General features: G+C 37.5%; 1 protein-coding gene across 7 annotated transcripts in view; it reads right to left on the reverse strand.

Annotated features, from left to right (window-relative positions):
- The window catches only part of ESR1 (estrogen receptor 1), a 370,527-nt gene that overhangs the window by 134,365 nt on the left and 212,309 nt on the right, over nucleotides 1-23,853 (reverse strand). For all 7 annotated transcript variants that reach the window (XM_053668791.1, XM_053668796.1, XM_053668793.1 and 4 more), the window contains one exon: nucleotides 11,595-11,930. In XM_053668791.1, coding sequence (XP_053524766.1) covers nucleotides 11,595-11,930 — 336 coding nt within the window. The remainder of the gene's footprint in view (nucleotides 1-11,594; nucleotides 11,931-23,853) is intronic.

The following is a 23,853-nucleotide window of genomic DNA, read 5'->3' on the forward strand; positions in this document are numbered from 1 at the left end:
TAGCTTTCCCCCCCCCAAGATGCCCTTTGTGTAAATTTTGTTTTCTAGGGCTCTGATTCTTTTTGAAAATGATGATCTATCTATGACATAGGTTGACATTCATTAATTAAGAATATTCATTAAAAAGCATATTCAATTCTGAAATTATGATTTGAAATGTATTATTGTAGCAGAGACTGTTACTTGCCCACCAATTATCTGTTCAATCGATATTATTGTTTATAGAATTCAGATTTTATTCTAGGTACAATGTGCATAGACTACAGACCACACATCCTAGAATTCCTTGCAGCCAGATGGAGCCTATGTTCGGACCTTGGATGTGTAAGAGGAAGTTATGAGAGAAAAATTAGCTTTGTCTGGCTTAAGCCATGCTATTTGGAGGGTTTACTATTATATGTGGTTGATTTTAACCCTAAAACAGTTATATTTGAAACAGGATTTCTTCACAACAGATACTATTCTTATGCTTTATATCATTAAAATGTCTGTATATATAAATACTTAAGTTTGTAGGACAGCTTAAAAGCCTTAAATCTAACTCAAATCTCTAGTTTTTATTAACTCAGAAAAATTGGCATGAGCTATATAATGAAGAAATGTTTCCTCTTAATTGTAACAACATATAAAAACAAAAGCAAAGAAACACTCTAATCTCAATTAGTTTTGGTTAGTGGCAATAAGGTTATTTGGAAAAAAGGCTAAAGGCATAAAGACGGACCACATATGCCTGTACTGGCATATGTGAAAAAAGGAATACATGTACTGGATGTTTAAAATGCATTTTAAAAATAGGTTTCTAGACTAGTTTTGCAAAATGTTAGGTTATCTCATGATTTTGTCATAGTTACACAACAATCTTAAAAGTTACACCCAAAATTAATTATATCAGTAAGTTCAAACTAAAAATGTATAAACCAAAATATAAAACAAATAATATTAGCCAATGTTTATTAAAAGCTTATGGGCCAATATTGTCCAAAGACAGAGGTCATGTTCTTAAATCACTGTAATATACAGGCTCCTCGACAATGTCCCTGTCACATGTCAGGGGATGGAGGGGAAAGGTGTTTTTAAAAACTTAAACAATGATAAAGTAGCACAACTATTTAAAATGTGCAATCACTTTTCTAGCCTTTATTTTAAGAGTTTCACACAGGAAAGTGCTCTAGAACTGAAACAGTTCCCCTAATACTAAACTGCTCTGTAGCTGCTCTCTGCCTCAGTTTCCCCACCCACAACAGGGACAACGGAAGCACCCAGCTGAGTTAATGCAGGTAAAAGGCCCACACCAGTGTCGGACAGGGTTAGGCACTATCTGAAAAATGTGTAAGAACGTAATAGCTGCACTCACATTTCTCTTATGATAACTAGTGTAGCAGAATGGAAGCCCCTCGGAGGCAGGGATTTTGTCCGCTTTGTTCTCTAGGATATTCCCACACAGGGAACAAGATGTAGCATATAGGGAGAACTCATTAAATAACTGTTAAATGAATGAAACTGTACTCTTAACACAAAGAACACAGGCACCTAAGGTATAACCTGTTTCCATTTCATTATTTCACCCTACCTTAATGATCTACTGATTTATCTTTTCGCAATATGTTTATGTTCTTTTTTAAAAGATTTTATTTGTTTATTTTTAGAGACAGGGTAAGGCAGGGAGAAAGAGGGAAAGGAACATCACTATGTGGTTGCCTCTCATGGGCCCCCCACTAGGAACCTGGCTCACAACCCAGGCATTTGCCCTAGACTAGGAATCTAACTGGTGACCCTTGGGTTCTTAGGCCAACACTCAATCCACTGAGTTACACCAGCCAGGGTGCAATATTCTTATCTAAAAATCAAATTTAAACTTTTAGATAAATGATCTCTGAATTTAATATCATTTTATCTATTACTTTTCTGCCATGATATGTCTATTTCATTGCTATATATCTTACATAAAGTGTTATATTCTCTTTTTAATTGTTGTAAAATGTATATACCATAAAATTACCCTTTTAACCATGCTTAAATGTACAGTTTAATAGCATTAAACACATTCACCTTGTTGGGCAACCATCACCACTATCCATCTGCAGAATACACTTTCTTTGTAAAAATTTGGCTCCTTGGGTCAGTCCTTAAGTTCTAGTAATTAAAAATAGTGAAGACAAATTGGACATTGGCTACCTAAGAAGCTAATAATAACCATATTTCCAGTTTTCACAAGCACTTTCATACCAAAGATAGATTCTGTCAGAGTGGTCGGCTGTACCCCATTCCTGCTTTATAAGAAAAACACGGCCAGATACCATCTGAAAGCGTGCTTTGGAAAACAGCCTTCCACAGCTCAAGACCTTGAATAAGTTTTTAAGTTCGTAGCATTTATCTACTAAATTTCAAATATGCATTCCAAATGCTCAAAGCAAATTTAGGCAAACATCTTGACCAGGTACAAAGGACCAAATGCTATTATGTGACGTGCTGTTCTATGAAGAGACACTTTTAATACTCTCCAGAGAATAGAACTGCCCACAATTTTGTAAGATTTCAGGTTATCCAATGGTCACATAATGAACACATGCTATGCTACAAAGAAACTTTAATTCCCTCTGGAGAAGGGCACTGCCACCATTTTACTAAATTTCATCTTTATTTAGCAATCACACCTCTAATTTTCATATTATTGTTTTGGAGTCTCCGCTAGGTATTTATACAACTAAATGATAAATCCTACACATAAAGAACAAGCGTGTTGGCTTTGTAAACAAAATCATGATACATTTTACCGAAGACTTTTTAAACAGAATTTAGATTTTTGACCCATGAAGCAATTTACTTACAAGGGAGAATGTTCCTAATAGATGAGCCCATTTGAAGTTGAGCAAACTGCATGGTACAGTTTAGTCACCACAGCAACAGAATTAAAACCCTAAGATTCCCTGGAACTAGGGGTTCCCAACAAGGAACACTTAATTTTGTCGCTTATTTTTTTGGAGAAGATGAACTGAACATCAAGCCTCTTGCAGTGACTCAGGTGAGTTTAAAAATTAGACATAAATAACCGTGAGGTTCTGTCTACCTTATTGTTAATGTTAAAATACCACAAGAAATAAAAGGACTTTATCGCTGACCTTTTCTAATTCTGCATCCCCTGTGCAGCTGCTGGGGGCAGAGTGAGTATCTATTTATCTAATGACTATTACCTTTTTGGCAGTGAATCATCTTAAGAGACCAGTGGCACTGCCTTCTGTAGGAAATAAGTCTTTGATGTAAAGAAGAGGAATATATATATATATATATATATATATATATATATATATATATATATGTCACCACTATTCTAATAGTAATATTTTTCTAATCTGCTTCAACCACTTGATTTATTTTCACCCTAGCAAGAAAAAAAATGATTATCATGAGTATTTGAGAGCAAGGGGGTGGAATGATGGTAGGGATATGATAACTGTGCCAAAAATAAACAGTCTAGAGTATAGTCTAACATAAAGACTACAGTGCAAAACTATTCATTAGAACTCTCTGGTTCCTGTGGAAGAAAAGCAATAACTTGGTGGTGGCAGGAAACAATTTTCAAGTTTATTTATTGATCTTTCTCTAGAAATTATTAGTTTATATAGAGAGTTGTATGGGAAGTAGGTGAATTCTTTTAATTCTACTACTTCACTACTGAGAATGCTTCCAAGGTTCTCATTGCATTTTATGGCTCCACTTATGTAGATCTCTTTAGGGCCAGTGCTGATCTTCTCTCCCTTGTGAGTTCTCTGGTCTTCAACTGCCTAAACAAAACTAATGCCTTACATCACTGAGGTATAACCTCAGCTGGACACCAGGGTGATTGAAACTTCATCTTGGCCATGTTGATGACCAAGAACACACAGAGGCCATCTTGGCTTAGAACACACAAAGGCTAAGCCCACAATGAGTCTAAACATGCCACCATTAAGGGAAAATGAATTCCAGGAACCAAAATAGAGAATTGTTTAAGCCAAAAGATCAAGTGCAGTGAGCCTAGAAAGTCAGCTACAAATATCTTGAGGTTTCAAGGTCATGATTATCAGCCCAAGGGTTATCATGTTAAGATATTTCAATTTGTGCAGACTCATGTTTCAATAAAAAGAAGAACATCAGTTTTGTCAAAGAAATGCTCACTTCACATGAGTATCTGCAATAAGTTTTACTTAGATGAAAGATACCCTTACCACAATTAAAGTAGGATTTATTTAATATAAATTGATTTTGCACAAAGACTTTTAAAGAATAACTTCATGGCTTGAGCTAGTCCAATGAGGACAGTAGAAATACTTTACCTTTGACAAATTTCCCTGGAAAAAATTAGATACCCAGACAACAAAAACTAACTATTCATCTTTCCATTTAAAAGAAGAAACCCAACCATAATATAAATGAATCATCCACTAACAAATCTACCATTAGTGGAGTAAGAATACCATTTGAGAACTGTTACCATGTTTTAGACCCTAGTTGATTTAGTTCAGCAAAACATACCTAATAAGAGACTCTGAACTGGGGACTAGTTATCCTGTGATGGCAAATTCATTCCAAGATTACACTGGCTAAAGAAGTTTGAAATTTCAGAAAGGAAGTAGTTAAGGTATTCCTTTAGGGGAAAAAAATAAAATAAGCATCGAACTGAAAGAGAGAAGAGGCTACAAGGATTCGAGCTAAATAAATAAATAATTAAATAAATACAAGGAATACCTTATTTGAAAGGGGATGGTGGGGGAAGAGGTGGGGCAAGAAGATCGTGTCGAAGAGTAGAAATCAAATAATATGGGAGAGAGACCGAGTTGGTGAACAGCTTTCCTGTGAAGGTCCTTCCCAAGGGCCTGCCTGAAAAAGGTTAACCTAAGGTACCCTAAGGCACAGGCTATGTCTGCATGTTAGGCTCCGGGGACACTGCCATTCCTCTGTTGAAGCCATTATTGAATTAGATAATAAAGTCGACTGCTGACTTTTTAATTGAATAATTATCTCCCCTAAAATCGATTTCCACCCAGGATCTGAGAATGCGATCTTACATGGGGAAAAAAAGGATCTTTACAGATTTTATCAAGTAAAAGGAGGTCATACCAGACAAAGGTGGATTCTAAATCCGATATGATCCATGTCCTAAGAAGAAGGAAGTTTTGACACCAACACACGGGATGAGCACCCTGTGATGACTGACACTGACACACAGGATAAACACCCTGTGATGTTGACACCAACACACAGGATGAACACCTGTGATGATAGAGGCAGAGATTGGAGAGCCGCATTACTAGCTAAGGAATGCCAAGGATTGCCAGAATCTCCAGAAGCTGGAAGAGGGGAGGAAGAACACTCCCAGAGAGTCTTCAGAAAGAGTACGGCTCTACTGACATTCTGATTTCATATGTCCAGCCTCCAAAACTGGGGAGGAATAAATTTCAATTTTTTAAGCCACTCACTTTGTGAAACATTGTTATGGCATTCATAGGAAACGCACACAGGGAGTAGGGCATCTGAATGATGATTTTCAGAAACTATTCTGGCAGTGATGAGTAGGATGAAGTGAAGGGAGAAGAGTCTGGAACCCAAAAGACTAATTAAGAGGATATTGCAGTAATTCAGTCTTGGAAAACAATGAGGATGTGGACCAGGCTGGTGACAGTGGAACAGAAACAAAGCCAAAGTCTAGAGATGTTGAAGAGAAGAACTGATGATACAAAGTGAGAAAAAGCCAGGCACAAAGGTGATCCCAAAGCAGTTAAGAAGAAGGGGGAGCTCCTGCTGGAAATGAGGAGGATCAGGAGAACCAGGTAAGTTTGCTGCAAGGGGAAGAAATGGGGATGGCTAGTCTAGATTTAGATATATTGGCGGAAGTGTGATATTTCGCTGGTGTCTTTGGGGCTGACAGTGAGACCTGAATATTTAGGTGTTGGCACCTAGAGAAAGAAATGTAGAAATCATGAGCTTAAAAGTCAACAGCTGAAACCATTAGTGGACTAGTTTCTCAAGTTGCTTAAAAGCAGAAGGAGCCCCAAGGGCTAAGTACTAGAATAGTTAAGGGACACCTACAGCAGATGGGGAAGAGAAAAGGGAAGCCTGAGATTTTCCTTTTACCATCCTGGGAAGAACCCTTTTGTCCTGTTAATGTTGAATGGTAATTCACCCAATTACCTCTTAGCAGGACTGGTTTTTTAAATCTTAGAAATAAGAAGCAAAAATTTGTGATCTATATGCATTAATATAGATCAGGTTAAATGTAAAACTTGTGACTCAGTCATGAATTTTCTTTTTTATTTTTTGATTTCAGAATTGGGAAGAATAATGAAACATGTAGATCAATGGGCCATATCTATCGCTCTGCTTCCAAAGCTCTTAATTAGTAGTAAACTTGGGAGGTTAACTATACACAGGGTCTTAAAAAATACTTCTGTAGGACACTGTTTGATGAAAGAAATGGAAACAACTGTGCAGCCATCTGTATAAAAACCACATTGAAGCCACACCTCATACTGTAAACCAGGATGAATTCAAGGGGATCAAAGATATCAATGTAAAAAGGGAAACGATTAAGGTGCCAGATGAAAACATTCCTCTACGAGTTAAAATTTTTTACAAGGCGTTTGCCAGGTAAATGTGTGGAACTGTTGAAGTTCTAAATCATCTTCAAAGCCAGCAGCTCAGTGAACCACTTGGGCAGGCAAAGGAGAGAATATTCAGGAGTAAATGATTAGCCAAGCCTATACTAGGTGAGCCAAATATTCCTCATTTAAATCAAAAGCTCCCAATTTCTTTTGCCTTGCCAATACAAGCATGTTTTATTTTTAATAATGTGTATTAGTTTCCTAGGGCTGTGATACGAAGTACAAACACTGGGTCCTTTAAAACAATAGAAATTTATTATCTCCCAGTTCTGGAGGAACCCTGAGGTGGGGCAGGTTGAAGCCCAGTTAGGGCATTCTTCTCAAATATTCTCAGGATGAAGGAATTAATAGCCTCCGGGCCAACAAGCATCTATAAGGCTTCAAATGTGGGAAAGGAAAATCAAGTAAGTAGGGGCTTTCCTTGGATTTCAGCCAGAGCCTCCCAGGAGCAGCGAAAAGCCAGGCAGCGCTGCCTTGGAGATAGACGCTCCAAATACACCCTGCATTGCCAGCACAGAGGGCTGCCCCCTCTGTTGGGGGGTAATTACATCCCAGTCCCAAGGCTCTTATTATGAAACAGTGGCAAAATCTAAACGGCAAATCTCGCCCTTGAACATGGGCGTCTGTCATGTCTTTATAATGCCCCCATGCTTTCTTGTCACATTCTCTTTCACCACCCTGCCACGCTTCATCACCATGCCACGCTGAATCAAGCTGGGTGGGATACCACAAGGGCCTGGATGCAAGGTTCACTGGTCTGATTACAGGTTGGGATTCAGAGTACTGGGGAGGCTTGCCAAGTCCCTGAAATCTGCGGGAACCTCCCAGAATAGAATGGGTCTCTTGAAGATGCTCCCAATTCCCACACTGAGGTTTCATGCCCTCTGTCTGCCCCCTTGTCCCTGCCCATCCTAAGTTTTAAATTACACTCAGTGAGTGAAACTAACTTGCTGCAAGCCAACTAAAGCCTGTTAAAAGTCCTCAGAATGCAAGTTCCACACAAGCCTCTGGATATTACTCTGCCCCTTACGAAAGAAAGATCGGAAATGAGCCTCACTACAGCAGCTGCTCGAGAGGTCAGAGTGGCAGGCTGATTCTGAAGAGAGATAAAGAAAAGTAACACTAAAGCCTTGAAGTCACTTTTACTTTGTGGAAAAATTGAGTTCTAACAGGGCTCAGAGATTTCTTAAAAGCAGGAGGTTCAAAAGTCACCTTCCATTCGTTCATTTATTCATTGATTCAATGAGCATTTCCTGTGCTTGTCTCATTACTAATTGGACTGATGGGGATGAGGATTAGAGGCAGGAAGCTAATTACTGGATTCCTGGGGAACATGAGAGCGAAAGAAGCCCTGAGCCCTGGAATGGCTAAGACAAATGTGCACCCTCAAAGACAACACAGAAGCTTCTAAGGAACCTGAGCTTGTAGTAGGAGGTCTGTCCAGCAAAAGGGATCCTCTCTTCCTAGAGAGGATCTGGACAAGGAGGGAACTCAAAGTAAAATACTCGGAAGTTGGGGTTCCGAAGGGAGGGGACTCTTCTGGTGTTGAGCAGATAGGGACGTGGGTAGGAAAGGGAGAGAAGAAGACATAAAACTACTAGAGGAAAACAAGGAGAATAAGCTCTCAACATGAGTCTCCAAAACATTTGCTTGGCTTTGACACCAAAACAAAGGGAACAAAAGCAAAAATAAGCAACAAGACTACATCAAACTAAAAAGCTTCTGCACAGAAAAAAAAATCTACTAAAAGAAAAGGAAACACTACAGTGGGAGAAAATATTTTCAAATCATGTATCTCATAAGACATCAATATCCAAAACATAGAAAGACCTCAGACAGCTCAATGACAACAACAACAAAATCCTATTTCCTAAAATTGGCAAAGAAACTGAACACTTTCCCAAAGGAGATACACAAATGGCCAACACATATATGAAAAGGTGTTGAAGAGTGGTAATATCAGGGAAATACAAATCAAAACATGAGGCATCACCTCACACCTGTTAGAATGGCTATTATCAAAAAGACAAGTGATATCAAGTGATGGAGAGGTTGTGGATAAAAGAAAACACTTGTACACTGTTGGTAGAAATATAAGCTGATGCAGCCAGTATGGAAAACAGCATAGAGGTTCCTCAAAAACTAAAAATAGAAGTACTGTATTACCCAAAAATCCTACTTCTGGTTTTATGCTCAAAAGAAATGAAAACAGGATATCAAAGAGATATCTGCTCTCCAAGGTTTGTTGCAGCCTTATTTACAATACCCAAGACTGGAAACGACCTTAGTGTTTGCTGGTGAATGAGTGGATAAGGAAGATGTGGCATACATACATGCAATGGAATATTAGTCAGCCATGAAAAAGGAAATCCTGCCATTTCCCACAACATACATGGGCCTTGATGGCATCACACAAAGTAACACAATCAAGACAAAGGTAAATACTGCATGGTATCACTTATATGTGAAATCTCTAAAAAAAATAGTCTAACTCACAGAAACATAGTAAGAAAGTGGTTGTCAGGGTATCAGGATGGGGCAAATAGGGGGAAATTGGTAAAACAGTTGGATCTAATGCAAAATATGGTGACTATAGTTGATAAACCTGTGTTATATCATTGAAACTGGCTGAGAGGGCAGAACTTAAGTGTTCTCACAAAAGAAAAGACAGATATATGAGGTAATAAATGGGTTAATTAACTACGTGGGAGAAATCATACACACACACACTTTAAATATCTTACAATTTTGTCAATTATACCTCAATATAGCTGAATTTTTTAATCAAGCTAATTCACAATTTCTGTTACATTGATATTCATTCTGAGCATTATCCACATGTCCTGTACATCATAAAACTAATTCTACATTCTTCTAGAATTGACTTTCTTGCAACTTTTTTACTACTATTTCCTATAATTCTCAAATTATTATCACATAAATGTAGTATTGTCTATATTACATTTTCAGTGTGGACTATTTTTTAAATGACAGATGGTATCTTGACTATATAAAAGATTTTCAAAGTGTGACTGTCAGTTTTTCTGAAAAGCTTGACAATCATCTTCAAATTTTTTCAGAACTTTTTTTCTCATTTTCCATCCTTTTTGAATCAATAACTGTTTTTATTCCACTTGGTCAGACAAATAGGTTTTTATAACAGCTGTATTCTAATAGTATATACACATATATATATATATATAATTAACTTTTTTACTTTATAATGCTTTTTCAAAAAACCATCAAGTAACAAGATATAGTTTGGTTCAAGGCCATTGAAATCAGGTCTTTTGAGTGAAAACAATCAAGTTATAGAGTGGATTTGCTGCACATCTCACTACCATAAAGTTGTTTAGTTCTAGGTTTTACAATGAGAAGGATATGTATGGTAACAATATTTTCTTCCCTTTTATTTCTGTCTCCATTTTACATTTCAATTTAGAAGATTATTGCCATGAATTCTTCACCCTCTGGTAACATATTTGAATTTAATTCCAGTTTTCCCAAATACCCTTCAAATTATTCTAATTATAAAAAGGTCACGATGGGAATCAACTAATAACTATAAAAATATATATATTTGAATTCAGCAGTGCTCTGCAACTATTTAGCTAAGACTTCATGAGGGAAAATATATGCTTATATTACAATAAGACTTAGCAATCAAAAGTAACCTTTCAGGGATATAGTCATTATTATTCCTTAATTTTTTTCTTCTTCCAAAGTATGTAAAAAGGCAATAACAAGTATTAAGATAAAATCTATAGCCACACTACATTTAGATTCCAATATTTGCTTGTGATGAATCTGCTTCATGTGAATGCTAAAGTGGGTAGGTGCTCAATAAAACTCTTATTTCCAAAGGTGGCTGGGAGCTTTTATTTGCCGTTAGGACCGACTCTAGATACCTAAACATGCATGTTAATACCCACACTTCAAAAGCCACATGTTAATATGTTAATATATGCAAATACATAAACTATTCTCTAAGGCCAGATATATGTTCACTTGGCTTATAATAGGTTGGTGAATTTTGAAATGCAAGTACAAAACTCCACATGTATTTAGTTTAATATAAAACATCTCATGCTTTGAGGGTAGTAGTAGATTTCATTAGTTAAAAAGACACCAAATGAGACAATCTTTCTATATCCATTACTGATTTGATCTATAAGCCCTGGAAGAAGATTGAACTTCCTCTTGCCTTGAGCCTCCTATGCTAGCTCCTAGATGGATATGTTGGGACACAGAGGAGGTCATTTTCTAGTCTTGTTTCCACAAAACCTGGAGTTCTCTCTAAACAAGAGCAGCAGTCAAGTTTATGGGCACATCTGTTCAGAGAGAATCAACTGAAGGACCAAACGACACTTTGGCCACAGTATTTCTCTATAAGCTCCTCTCAGCACTAGGATGAAAACACAATTTGTCTATTGTGTTACTTTTCTCCTAAAATATTAAGAGTAGAGATTTGAGTAAATAATTGGCATTCGGTAAGGAAACCTATTATTATCTCCTTAGTCCACAAAGGTCTTAAAAGATTTTTAGGTAAACCGTTTATTAATGATTAAGGGTTTTTGAACAAAAGTCCTCAATATTAAAAAAATGTACAGATCATCAATCATTTAATGTTAAAGATTTTCACACCGTGAACATGTAATATTACCTGAATTTATTATGTAACATCTATCCCAGACCTTTCTGGTGACTAGAGTGGGTTAAAAATAATGGCAGGTTAAAGACTTTAATCTTCTAGATTTTTGTTTTAAAACACCATTTCCTAACTTCCAGGAGAATTACAGTGTACTGACACTGAAAAATAGCACAGTCTGATGTAACTTTGAAACCAACTGGACAGTAAATCATCATTTTCCATTGTTCGCCTCTTCTATGACATCACGACCAGTTCATAAATAGTTACTGACTCTTAAAAAAAGAAGTCAAGCTCAGTGTCCTTACCTGGCACCCTCTTTGCCCAGTTGATCATGTGAACCAGCTCCCTGTCTGCGAGGTTGGTCAGCAACCCCATCATCGAAGCCTCACTGAAGGGTCTGGTAGGATCGTACTCAGAATAGATTATGGGGGGCTCAGCCTCCATCAAGGCACTGACCATCTGATCGGCTGTCAAGGATAAGGCAGGGCTGTTCTTCTTAGTGTGCTTAATCAAGAGCGGGCTTGGCCAAATGCTGGCAGCTCTCATGTCCCCCGAGGCCCCCGCTTCATTCCTGTTCTCCCCGTCATCTCTTTGCCGCTTGTGTTTCAACATTCGCCCTCCTCTTCGGTCCTTCCGAATCCCTGAGAACACAGAAACAACGACCAGCTCATTCTTTTTCTCATAGGTACTTTCACACTAAAACCATCTTCAGTGACAATAACCTTTTATTCTATTTAAAGAAATACCCTGAGGCGCAAATATGCTGGTGTTTGACAACCAGCTGTCCAGGAAATTTTTTTAAAGGCCCTGATGTGTAGCTTTGACCAGTTCCATTGTCTAAATACTTCTACCATGCAAATTTGAAAGTACCTGTCAAACATCAAGCAGCTTACAAAACTCCTGAAAATTGAACAATAGGCTCTTGTGAGCCAGTAGAAGCTGGCTCTAACAAACCGTTTGTGTGTTTAACAGATGCTACAAAAAGAACAGGATTATGATTAGTTATCCTTGTAATATAGCTTAGTATCAAATACCGCTTCTGCTATGAATAGTATTTAATAATAAATTAATGCTACACAGAGTGATTCTTTAGAAAGATTACTAAAACTGACAAAACTGTGGCAAGATTCACTAAGGAAAAAAGAAAAAAGCTCAGAGAAAATCAGGAATGAAAGAGATGTTACTACAGAGACCACAGAACTAAACAGACTCATGCAAGAAAATTATGAAAGACTATATGCCACCAAATACAATAACCTAGAAAAAATGGATAGCTTCCTAGGTATATGTAACCTTCCTGAATCATGAAGAATTGGAAAATCTAAATCAACCAGTCAATAGGGAAGACATAGAAACATCAAAAAATCCCCAAAGTAAAAGTCCAGGACCAGATGGTTTCACCAGTGGATTCTACCAAACATTCAAAGAAGACTTAATACCTAACCTTCTCAAATTCTTCCAAAAAATTAAAGAAGCAGTACTTCCTAACACATTAGATGAGGCCAACATAACCCTGATACCAAAATCTGGCAAAGATAACACACAGACGTACACACAACTACAGACCAATATCTCTGATAAATACAGACAGAAAAATTCTAAACAAAATACCAGCAAATCAAATATAACAACACATTAAAAAATAATATATCATGATCAAGCGGGGTTCATCCCAGGGGTATAAAGATGGTTCAACACACGCAAATTGATCAGTGTGATACACCACCTAAACAAAATAAAGGATAAAAATCATACGATTATACCAATAGATGTAGAAAAGACATTTGACAAGATACAGCATCCATTTATAATTAAAATACCCAACTAAATAGGCATAGAAGGAAAGTACCTCAACGTAATAAAGGTCATATATCACAAACCAGTAACTTACACCCGTACTCTAACATCGGGAACTAGCCAAGAGGGTTCACTCTTACCACTGTTATTCAATACAGCACTGGAAGTCTAGCCACGGCAATCAGTAAGAGAAAGAAATGGAAGACATTCGGATTGGGAATGGAGAAATAAAACTGCCACTTTTTTGCAGAAGATATAATTCTTAGCATAGAAACCCTATGCTAAGTGAAATAAACCAAGCGGTGAAAGACAAATACCATATGACCTCACATATAAGTGGAACCTATTAAACTAAACACACAAGCAAGCAAAATATAACCAGAGACATTGAAATAAAGAATGAACTGACAGTAACCAGAAAGGAGGGTAGAGGGGAATAACAGGGGAAAGAAGAGGAAGGGTCATCAAGGAACATGTATAAAGGACCCATAGACAAAGGCAACAGAGGGGTAGAACTGAGTGTGGGAGGTGGGGGGGCAGGGGAAAATGGTAGGGGGGAAATGGGGGAAAACTATAGTTGAACAACAATAGAAAATGGACTAATTTTACCCAAAGCAATATAGATCAACCACACAAACAAAATGATGAGCAAAAGTAGCTATGTACAATAGAGTACATTCTCCAAGCTTCCTTACAAATGAAGTTTGAGAACTAGCAAAATTGATCTGGCATAACGACACTCTATAAGTGCTGGAAATGTTTTATATCTTGCTTTGTGTGGTGGTTACATAGGTGTTTACATGTGTAAGAATTCATTGAGCTCTACACTAAAGATTTGTGCACTTCATTGTATGTAAAATTGTATCTCAATATAAAATTAAATTAAAAGACATATAAAAAAGCAAACTAATAAAAACAAAAAACTATTAGAAACAATAAATAAATACAGTAAAGTTTCAGGGTACCAAACAAAGAACAAAAATCCATTGCATTCCTATATACTAACAACAAAATTTCAGAAAATTAAAAAATTCATATTCCTTTTGCAATTATAACAAAAAGAATAACATACTTAGTGCTCTGGGCTGGAGTGGCTCAGTGGATGGAGTGCTGGCCTGCGAACCAAAAGGTACACAGGTTCAATTCCCGGTGAGGGCATGTGTCTGGGCTGTGGACCAGGTCCCCAGTTTGGGGCTTGTGAGAGGCAACTGCACATTGCTCTTTCCCTCCCTCTCAGTCTCCCTCCCTTTTCCTGCTTCTAAAAATAAATAGGTAATAAATAAATGAAGAAGTAAACTTTAAAAAAAAGAATAAAATAGCTAGAAATAAACTTAACAAAGGATGTGAAGGACCTATACACTGAAATAATATATTATTAAGAGATTAAAGAATACACACACAAAAATGGAAAGATATTTTACGTTCATAGACTGAAAGAATCAGTGTAGTTAAAAAGGCCCTATTACCTAAAGCCATATACAGATTTTATGCAATCCCCCATCGAAATCCCAATAGCGCCGCACTTTTTAAGGAAGAAAACAAGAAAATCATCAGATTTGTACGGAATCACAAAAGATCCGAAGTAGCCAAAGCAATCCTGAGAACAAAAGAAGAAAGCCGGAGGTATCACACTTCCTGACTTCAAATTAAATTACAAAGACATTGTTCAAAAGGGAGGAGGCAGCAGAGGGGGAGGAATTGGGACAACTGTAATAGCATTAACAATTTTTTTTAAAAGCATTTGGGAAACATCCTTTCCATGAAGTAGACCTCTTAACAGAAAACACTAAAGAGACCTGACTTACCAAAATAGATCCTAAAGCCTCCGGTCCCAGAGGTGCTCTGCACGACTTTTGTTGTTACTGAGCTACATTTCATCACTTTAGGAATTGACCCAAGAGCCTCAGGCAGTTCACTTGGTTCTAAGATTTTCACCAATGTATTTCTCTTTTCCTACTATAGAAGTTGTTAAATAGTTTAAAATAATGTTCCCCAGAGATTTACCCAGCTATAGTCCTCACTAACTAAATTATGGAGGTGGGGGAGAGAACCTTATCTCTTTCACAGTGAAACTTTGAGGCTTCAGCCCAGCATCTTAACCTGGAAAAGGCCACACTATAGTGCTGAAATGTATCAATAGAAACTGATATTTTAAAAAGGGCAATTAAAAAGAGTAATGGGGAGTTGGGTGGGGACAACTGTAATTGATCAACAATAAAAAAATAAAAATAAATTTTAAATTTTAAAAAGAAAATAATTAACACAAGCATCTATATTTTTAAAATGCTAATCTGTGCAAAATGTTAGTAGACAACAGTTTTTTATTTTTTAATTTAATTGTTGTTCAAGTACAATTTTCTGTCTTTTACCCCCATCCCAGCCCACCCCCCCACTGCCCCCCACCTCCATCCCATTTTCACCCCCCTTAGTTGTTGTCCATGTGTCCTTTGTACTTGTTCCTGTAAATCCTTCCCTTTCCCCTGAAATTCCCTCCCCTCTCCCCTCTGGTCACTGACCACCTGTTCTCTATTCCAGTGTCTTTGGTTATATTTTGCTTGCTTCTTTTAGACAACAGTTCTTCAATTTATATTAAAGAAATTATCATTTTGGTAAAAAGCAATACAATTACTTTTAATATTAAAGTTATGACAAGTAAATACTCTCTATCACCTGTTCTCTCATTCCATAACAAATGGATAACTAATGTCAAAACTGTGTTCAATTTTGTCCTAATTTGTCAAGAAATTTGGACAAATGCGTGATATTTTTATGCATAACTTTTATTTTTATATGTCTATATTAGATATATTAGAAGACACTTTGAAAACATAAAGAATCCACAGACCCTTCCTGTTTGTACAGAACTAAAATAAGCAATTTTCAGGACTCTTAGAATTAGGCACAGTGGTAAAGATTATTATCACTGATCTGTACTGAGCACTCACCATGTGCTTTAAACACTTTCTATGTACTTTAGAGGTCAGCACTTTACCACCAGATTAGCCCTCACAATAACCTTGTCTGGTTGAAAACCACTACCCCGAGAGATTGATTAACCTGTCCAAGATCATTCTCTATTAAGTATGATTTGAGAGGCTAGCTCTAAAATGAAGATTTTTTTTCAGTTAACAGAGCTTTAACATTGTATCCATTATCAACAAAGTTGACAGATACAAGGATACTCAGGAGTAAAACAGATCAGATGAGAAGAACAGTTGTATCTGACTGGTCATAATACCCTTAGTCGGGCATTCCAACCATTTCATTGCTAAATGTACTAGTGAGATTATATCTGAATTAAAAAGATGATATTCACACTCTCCTCTCTCCCATCAGCACACACCTAGAATATCACACTCATTGCTGAATGCTACATATATAAGCAAAGTAATTCTATTTGGGTTAGAGTCCCAGGATGGTGAGGGGACGCGAAATGAGTCACATGGAAAATGTGTAACTAGGAGAGGTTAGCCTAAGGAAAAGAAGGTTTAGAAAAAACATGAATGCCACCCTCAAATGGGATGTCCTATATAAGATGGTGTCATAGCCTTAATGTTTGTATTCCCCCAAAATTCATTTGTTGAAATATAATCCCCAAAGTGACAGTATTTGGAAATGGGGCTTTGGGCAGCTAATTCCTGAATGGAATTAGTGACCTTATAAAAAGAGGCTAGAGAGGTAGCAAGCTCCCTCTAGCATATAAGTATATAAGAAAACAACTGTCTGCCAGCCAGGAAATGAGGAACAACTACATCAAGACTGAAGGGATTCAACTATTCAGTAAGCTTTGCACTATGTGACCTTCACTATACCTCCCATCCATGCATTGTATGATTCTATGATCGTCTGTTTAGAATGGAAGACCAGAAGCTCTAGGATTAAAAACAGGAAAACAAGATAAAAGCAAAGAATTCCTTAGGTTTACAAGTCTTAGGAAATTCTGAGGTCAGAATCTTGAGAGGGTGAATTCTGGTAGACATTAACCTACTTTGGGTTGGGAATGGGCTAAAAAAGGTGGATTATTCTTCAGTATAAATATTAGCCAGTGTATTACTCAAATGTTCTTTATTCCCTTACTACACAGCTTTACAAAGAGGTTGAGACTGTGAACAGATTGTACAGGGAAGCTGCAGCAGCAAATAAAATCTTTGCATATCAGATAAAGGTATGTCATGATAGTGGGAAGGGAAAAGCAAGTGATTTGACTAAAGAGGAAGTGGTCAAAGGTGGTATTGTTTTCACTAAGATGAAATCAGGGCTTACCTGATTACAACTCCACCAGAGCATTTTATCTTTTAAAATAAAAGTTATGCTTTATATTATAAATGTAACTTCACTTCATTTGGAAAGATTTCAAAGATAAAAACAAGTAGATAGAAAGTTAATAAAACAAAACAAAATGTAGTATTACCACCCACTTTAAATGGTCCCAGCAGTCACACTATAGACAATCTGATTTCCAGAAAAAGAATTTTAGACTCAATTCAGGTGCTAGTAGTGAGCGTGACCAAATTTGTTTATCAAAGTATTTGTTCATTAAGTAAAAATTGTTTACTGTTTAAAATGTACAAAATGTGCAGTGATAAACAGAGATCATGTGACCCTCCAACAAGTTTTCAGTTGAAGGAAGAAACACAGTTAAAAAGTATTCAGCATTCATTGAATGAATGAATGAATAAAATGCTTATAACACAATAGAAGGGCTGAGTAATACAAGGAAGAGGAAACCAAAAAGCTTCTCTAAGTGACAAAGTCACATTTGAGCCAAATCATGAAATCTCCTTTCTTGAAGAGACTCAGAATTCGAGTGCTAAGATGGTTCAGGTGCAGTTCCACCCCTTAGGAGCAGTGAGTCAAACCACCACTTGTCTGTGAGTCTCACAAAGATGTGACCCAGACTGCTGAACACAAGGCCAAAAACGACCACAGGTTTGGGGTGTTGAACAACGAAACACAACTGGAGAGATGGAAGAGAGAGTTAAAGGTTTGTAAAATCACCAAATAGTCAAATAGGGAAAAGGTGGATTCGATTAGCATTAACAAATTTTTTCTGTAATTTAACCCAAAAAGTATTCTATGTTTCAAATGCCAAAGTCCCTACAAAGTGTACAAACAGAACAAAAGTAGAAAATGGTACATGTTATGTGGCCGACTGCACATGATAGAATCCTGGGATGGCTCAGGGAGGAAGGCCTCTTTTTCTATCTGTAAAGAGTGATTGTCACATTACCAGTGTCATTACCAGTCACAATGTTGCACAAGTATTTTAAGTAGTTCAAAGCAAATCAAACTGTATTTGAGTAGAAAAAGGTAAAAAATGACAACTTCTTCTACTTTCGCTTAGGTTAAATGAGAATTGACAGTCAGAACCAATGATTACTGGCTGTGTCTTAGTTATATAGAGAGATGGGACATAAAAATAGCACGTACCATTAAAATCCAAAAATCAAATTAAAAACTCATCCACTACTCCCTACTAAGACATGTTACAGTATTATTTGTAGAGTGGGAATACAAATTGATATGTATTTTACTTAAGCTCACTTCCCTTTACCTAACTTATTTTAACTACCAGTGGGAAAAAAACAAAAGACCAAACTAGGAGTTCATAGAGCAAAGGGAAAAAAATAGCTGAAATGATGTAAATATTTAAACAGGTAGTGCTTCCAACCAAGATGGAAGTGTAGGTAGAAACACTGTACCTCCTCGTACAACCAAGTTTAAAGACAACAAAGTTTTAATAACAAAAATGCAACCAAAATGCAGAAAATTGAACTGTATGGAAGTCTGACAACAACAAACCATTCATCCAGACTGGTAAGAGAGGCAGAGTCAGGGGCTGGCGGAGCGAGGTCGAGCAGGAAAGATTGGCCAAACCAACCCAGGCATGCAGGCAGCTGTTGGCAGATCCCAGGTGTAGGATGGCAAAAGGCCAACCCAGTGAAGGTGTGAGGCGGCTGGCTGACCACAGTCACACATTCGTGTGCAGATAAACCAGGCAAAAGGGTGAGCAGTGACACAGACCATGGAACCCAGGGCCCCAGTGATGGGAATTAAAGCCTAAAAGCACTAATTGGAAAAACTTTGGGGGTTGAGGTGCCAGGAGAAGCTCCCAGGCTCACAGAGAGTTTGTTGTAGAGACCCACAGGGTCCTGGAGGGTGCACAGGCCTGCACACCCAGAAGCCGGAACAAGGGGGGCCCAGTTTGCTTGCGGGACGCAGCAGAGGAGACTGAAATCCAAGAGAGAGCAGAACAGATGCCATTGCCCCTCTCTGACCTTGCCCCCACATACAGCGTTACAACCCAGTGACCTGGGTAGCCCCACCCTGGTGAACACCTAAGGCTTTGCTCCTCATACATAACAGGAGTGAACAAACCAAAACATGGCTCAAGAAGAACTCAAAGCCCCAGAGCCAATAAATCTAAGCAACCAAGAAATAGCCAAACTTTCAGATGCACAGTTCAAAACACTGGCGATCAGGATGCTCACAGAACTGGTTGATTTTAGTCACAAATTAGAGGAACAAATGAAGGCTAAGCTAATTGAAATGAAGGGAAATGCACAGGAAACTAATACTGATGGAAAGGAAACTGGGACTCAAATCAAGGAAGTGGACCAGAAGGAAGAAAAAAAATAACCAAACAGAAAAGAATGAAGAAACAAGAATTCAAAAAAATGAGGAGAGGCTTAGGAACCTTCAGGACATTTTTAAACATTCCAACATCCGAATTATAGGGGTACCAGAAGGGGAAGATGAAGAGCAACAAGTGGAAAACTTATTTGAACAAATAATAAAGGAGAACTTCCCTGATCTGGCAAAGAAAATAGATTTCCGGGAAGTCCAGGAAGCTCAAAGTGTCCCAAAGAAGTTGGACCCAAGGAGGAACACACCAAGGCACATCATAATTACATTAGCCAAGATTAAAATGAATGAGAGAATCCTAGAAGCAGCAAGAAATAAGGGGACAGTCACCTACAAAGGAGTTCCCATCAGACTGTCAGCGGATATCTCAAAAGGGACCTTACAGGCGAGAAGGGGCTGGAAAGAAGTATTCCAAGTCATGAAATCCAAAGACCTACATCCAAGATTGCTCTATCCAGTGAAGTTTTCATTTAGAATGGAAGGTCAGATAAAGTGCTTCTCAGATTAGGTCAAGTTCAAGGAGTTCATCATCACCAAGCCCTTATTATATGAAATGTTCAAGGGACTTATCTAAGAAAAAGAAGATAAAAAAGATGAACAGTGAAAGGACAGCAAACTCACAGGTAGTCTTTTGATAGTTAAAACATTCGTTGTTTTTGTTTAAATCAAATGGCTTTTGGGGGTTATAATGCCATATAAACAAGATGTATTGGTAGTACATGAAAATGTCATTTTTCTAGAACAGGGTAATAGAATCTTGAGCAGCACAACACAGCTGTCATGCAACATACACATTTGTGTACACACACTATTAGCTCTCAAGGTGTGTCACTGATTGACAGTACCAGCATCAAAGCAAATTTCTTTTCACCCCCCTTTTTAAAATTTAATCTGTATCGTATTTTTTCTACTATCATTCAGTCCCCCTCTCCCTTGCAATCACCACAGTGTTGTCCATGTCCATGAGTCCTTTTTCTTTTTTGCTCCATCCCTCAACTCCCTAACCTCCCCCCACCTCTCCAAATAGCTGTCAACTGCTCTCTAGCTATGAATTGGTCTCTGTTTTGCTTGTTAGTTCAGTTTGTTCATTTGTTCCCACATATGAGTGAAATCATGCCATATTTGTCTTACTCTGACTGGCTTATTTCACTTAGCATAATGTTCTCCAAGTTCATCCATACTGTTGCTAAGGGTAAAATTTTTGTTCTTTTTTACAGCCAAGTAGTAGTATCCCATTCTGTAAATGTCCCATAGTTGTTTTACCCACTCATCTATTGATGGACACTTGGGCTGCTTCCATATCTTGGTGATTGTAAATAACCCTGCGATCAACTAGAGGGGCTTATGTTTTTTCAAATAAGTGTTTTGGGTTCCTTTGGATACATTCCCAGAAGTGGGATAGCTGGGTCAAAAGGCGGATCCTTTTTTAATTGTTTGAGGTATCTCCATACTGCTTTCCACAGTGGCTGCACCAGTCTGCATTCCCACCAAGAGTGCACAGGCATTCCTCCTTCTCACATCTTTGCCAGCACTTGTCGCTCATGGATTTATGATGGCCATTCTGGCAGGTGTGAGATGGCATCCCATTGTGGCTTTAATCTGCATTTCTCTGATGATTAGTAAGGTTGAGCATCTTTTCATATGTCTATTGACTGTCTCTATGACCTCTTTGGAGAGGTCCTTTGATCAATTGATAACTTGGTTGTTTGCTTTTTAAAAGTTTTAAGCTTACAATAACTCAAGGATTACCTGCTGGTTTCATATGAGAAATTGAAAAAACTACCTTTCATCCAGCAAGCCCAACATTCAGAGAAATGCCACCCATTTTAATTTTATCCCCTTGGGTGAAGTGTCCTCTAACATCCCTGTCACACTGTGGCAGGGGTTTGGAGAGGCTGAGTATAGAACCTCCACCTAGGAGCACTCCATGTGAATTTGTGCGATTCTAATGCACTAGGGAGTGTCAGCTGAAGAGAATTTTATTAAACTAATAAACAGGCAATTAGACTGAGAATGAAATGGAGAGAGATGGTGCACGAGGTGCTCTCTAGGTAAGGCAGGCAGGAGAGTCTCTTCCCAAAAGGTCTGGAATTGGGGAGGAATTGGCTGCAAAACAGGACAAGGACTGAGTCCTAGCGAGGAGAAGATGAAGATGGGTAAATGCTGAAACAATTATGTTCTGACCATAAAATAAAAATGTCTCTCTTAATGTGTCAAAACAGATGTTTTGAAATATAACTTGTAATTATCTTAGAGTTCATTTAATCATTCCTTTTTTTACCCATTCTTTAAATTATTTGCCTTGGAGATTGTGTCTTGGGAAAAATTAATAAACTATCTGAATATTCATTACTTAATATAATTCATTGAATTATTTACTTCTAATGCATTCTACTTTTTAAATTTTCTCTTTTCTGAAATAATGTTTTTTTATTCTTAATATCCTGTCCCTCTACAAAAAGCTAGTATAACTAGCTTTTTTTTCAGTATTTTTCCAGTTCTCTAAGACTACTTGAATGTATTGTTAAATGTTTTAAATATTTGCATAATAACCTTTGTTTTGTTTCTCAATAATTTCACACTATTCACGAGGTATTAAAAAGCCAGACAAAGTGATATACTAAAATCTTTCTAATTCAACATGTTAAACAAAACAAAAGTGTTGAATTAGTTAGGAATTAAATAAAGATAAGAATAAACTTTCTTCAAGGAAACTCCCCAGCGTCAGTTCTAACATTTTCCCTTCAAACACTAAAAATGAATCCTATGAGGTAGGAACTATTATAGTCTCCCATTTAAAAGAGGAAAGAAGTTTAGAATGACTATTAAACCCAAGGTTACACCAAGGGCAGCAAAATTTGACCTTAGGTGAAATATGCCATTATAGATTATAACCAATATTATCATAGCCTCTAAGTATATGAGGCCAAGGGACTATAAATTATCCAGTTCATTTTACCTAATTAATGCTCTTTCCCTTCCTTTGTCACCACCAACAAATCACCACATCCCAGGATTTCCTCACACATCTTCATTCAGTCCCTTCTTTTCTATCTAACCACCACAATCCTAGTTCCTGCCCTCAACCCTTCCCCCAGCAACCAGGCAACTGCTCCAAATTTGTCTCCTTGCCTGCCTTTGATCTCCCTCCCAATCCAAGGAACTGATAATTGACTAATCGCCATTATACACCCACTTTATCCTGTATTGTCTGTCCAGATCCCTCAAAGACTGTCTTAGCCTGCAGCAGGAGTTGTTTAATAGTGTTCTGCACATGCTCCGTGTCCTAGTGAGGTATCAGAAGTTGGGAGGTTGGGGCTGTGTTTTCACATATATGTGTTTGTATTGGGATTGGAGAAGAACTTATTTATCGATGAGTTTACTGATTTTGTTTTAAATTTTTAAAAAAAACACTGATCTCCTGAATAAAATTAAACACTACATTAAAACTCATGAAATTCTATAAATAATCCCAAAGTTTTCAAACCTATCTTTACAAATACCCTCCATAAACCTTTATTTTTCATAAAACAAGGCTGGGCCTGTACCACTTTTTAAAATACATTCCAACGTTCCCACCTTGTGCTACTTCTACCTCTCTCACATTGGCCTCCACAGCCCAAGTACAATCTCATTGTATTCATAGTCAAGTCTTGGCCCCCACCCCAGTCTACTGGCTCCACTTCCTCCATTCCTGTAGCTTTTCCTTCCTGTAGACTTCACTGGACAACTGTCATGGGCTGCCTTCTACATTTAATTACACCTGAGTCCCCCCCTTCCTGAGCTACAACCTGGAACTTCCTTCTAGACAGGAAGCTGGAGTGATTGTAGGGCTCACCTCATTTTCCTTTTCTCAAGAAACTTAACAACATCTGTGGCATGTAGGAGAAGCAGTGCTTAGAAGAAAATGTATAGCATTAAATGCATGCATCACATAAGAAGAAAACTAAATCAATAACCTAAGCTTCCACTAGTTAGAAAACTAGAGAAAAGATCCAGTGAAGCCTAAAGCAAGAAAAAATAATAATAAATGTTAGAATAGAAATTAATAAAATTAAAAGCATAACATAATAAAAAGATCAATGAAACTAAAACTGGTTCTTTGAGAAGATGTAATAAACC

This window comes from Artibeus jamaicensis, unplaced genomic scaffold (assembly GCF_021234435.1).
Source record: "Artibeus jamaicensis isolate MK-2021 breed Jamaican fruit bat unplaced genomic scaffold, CSHL_Jam_final contig_497, whole genome shotgun sequence".
In the NCBI taxonomy this organism is placed as follows: Eukaryota; Metazoa; Chordata; class Mammalia; order Chiroptera; family Phyllostomidae; genus Artibeus; species Artibeus jamaicensis.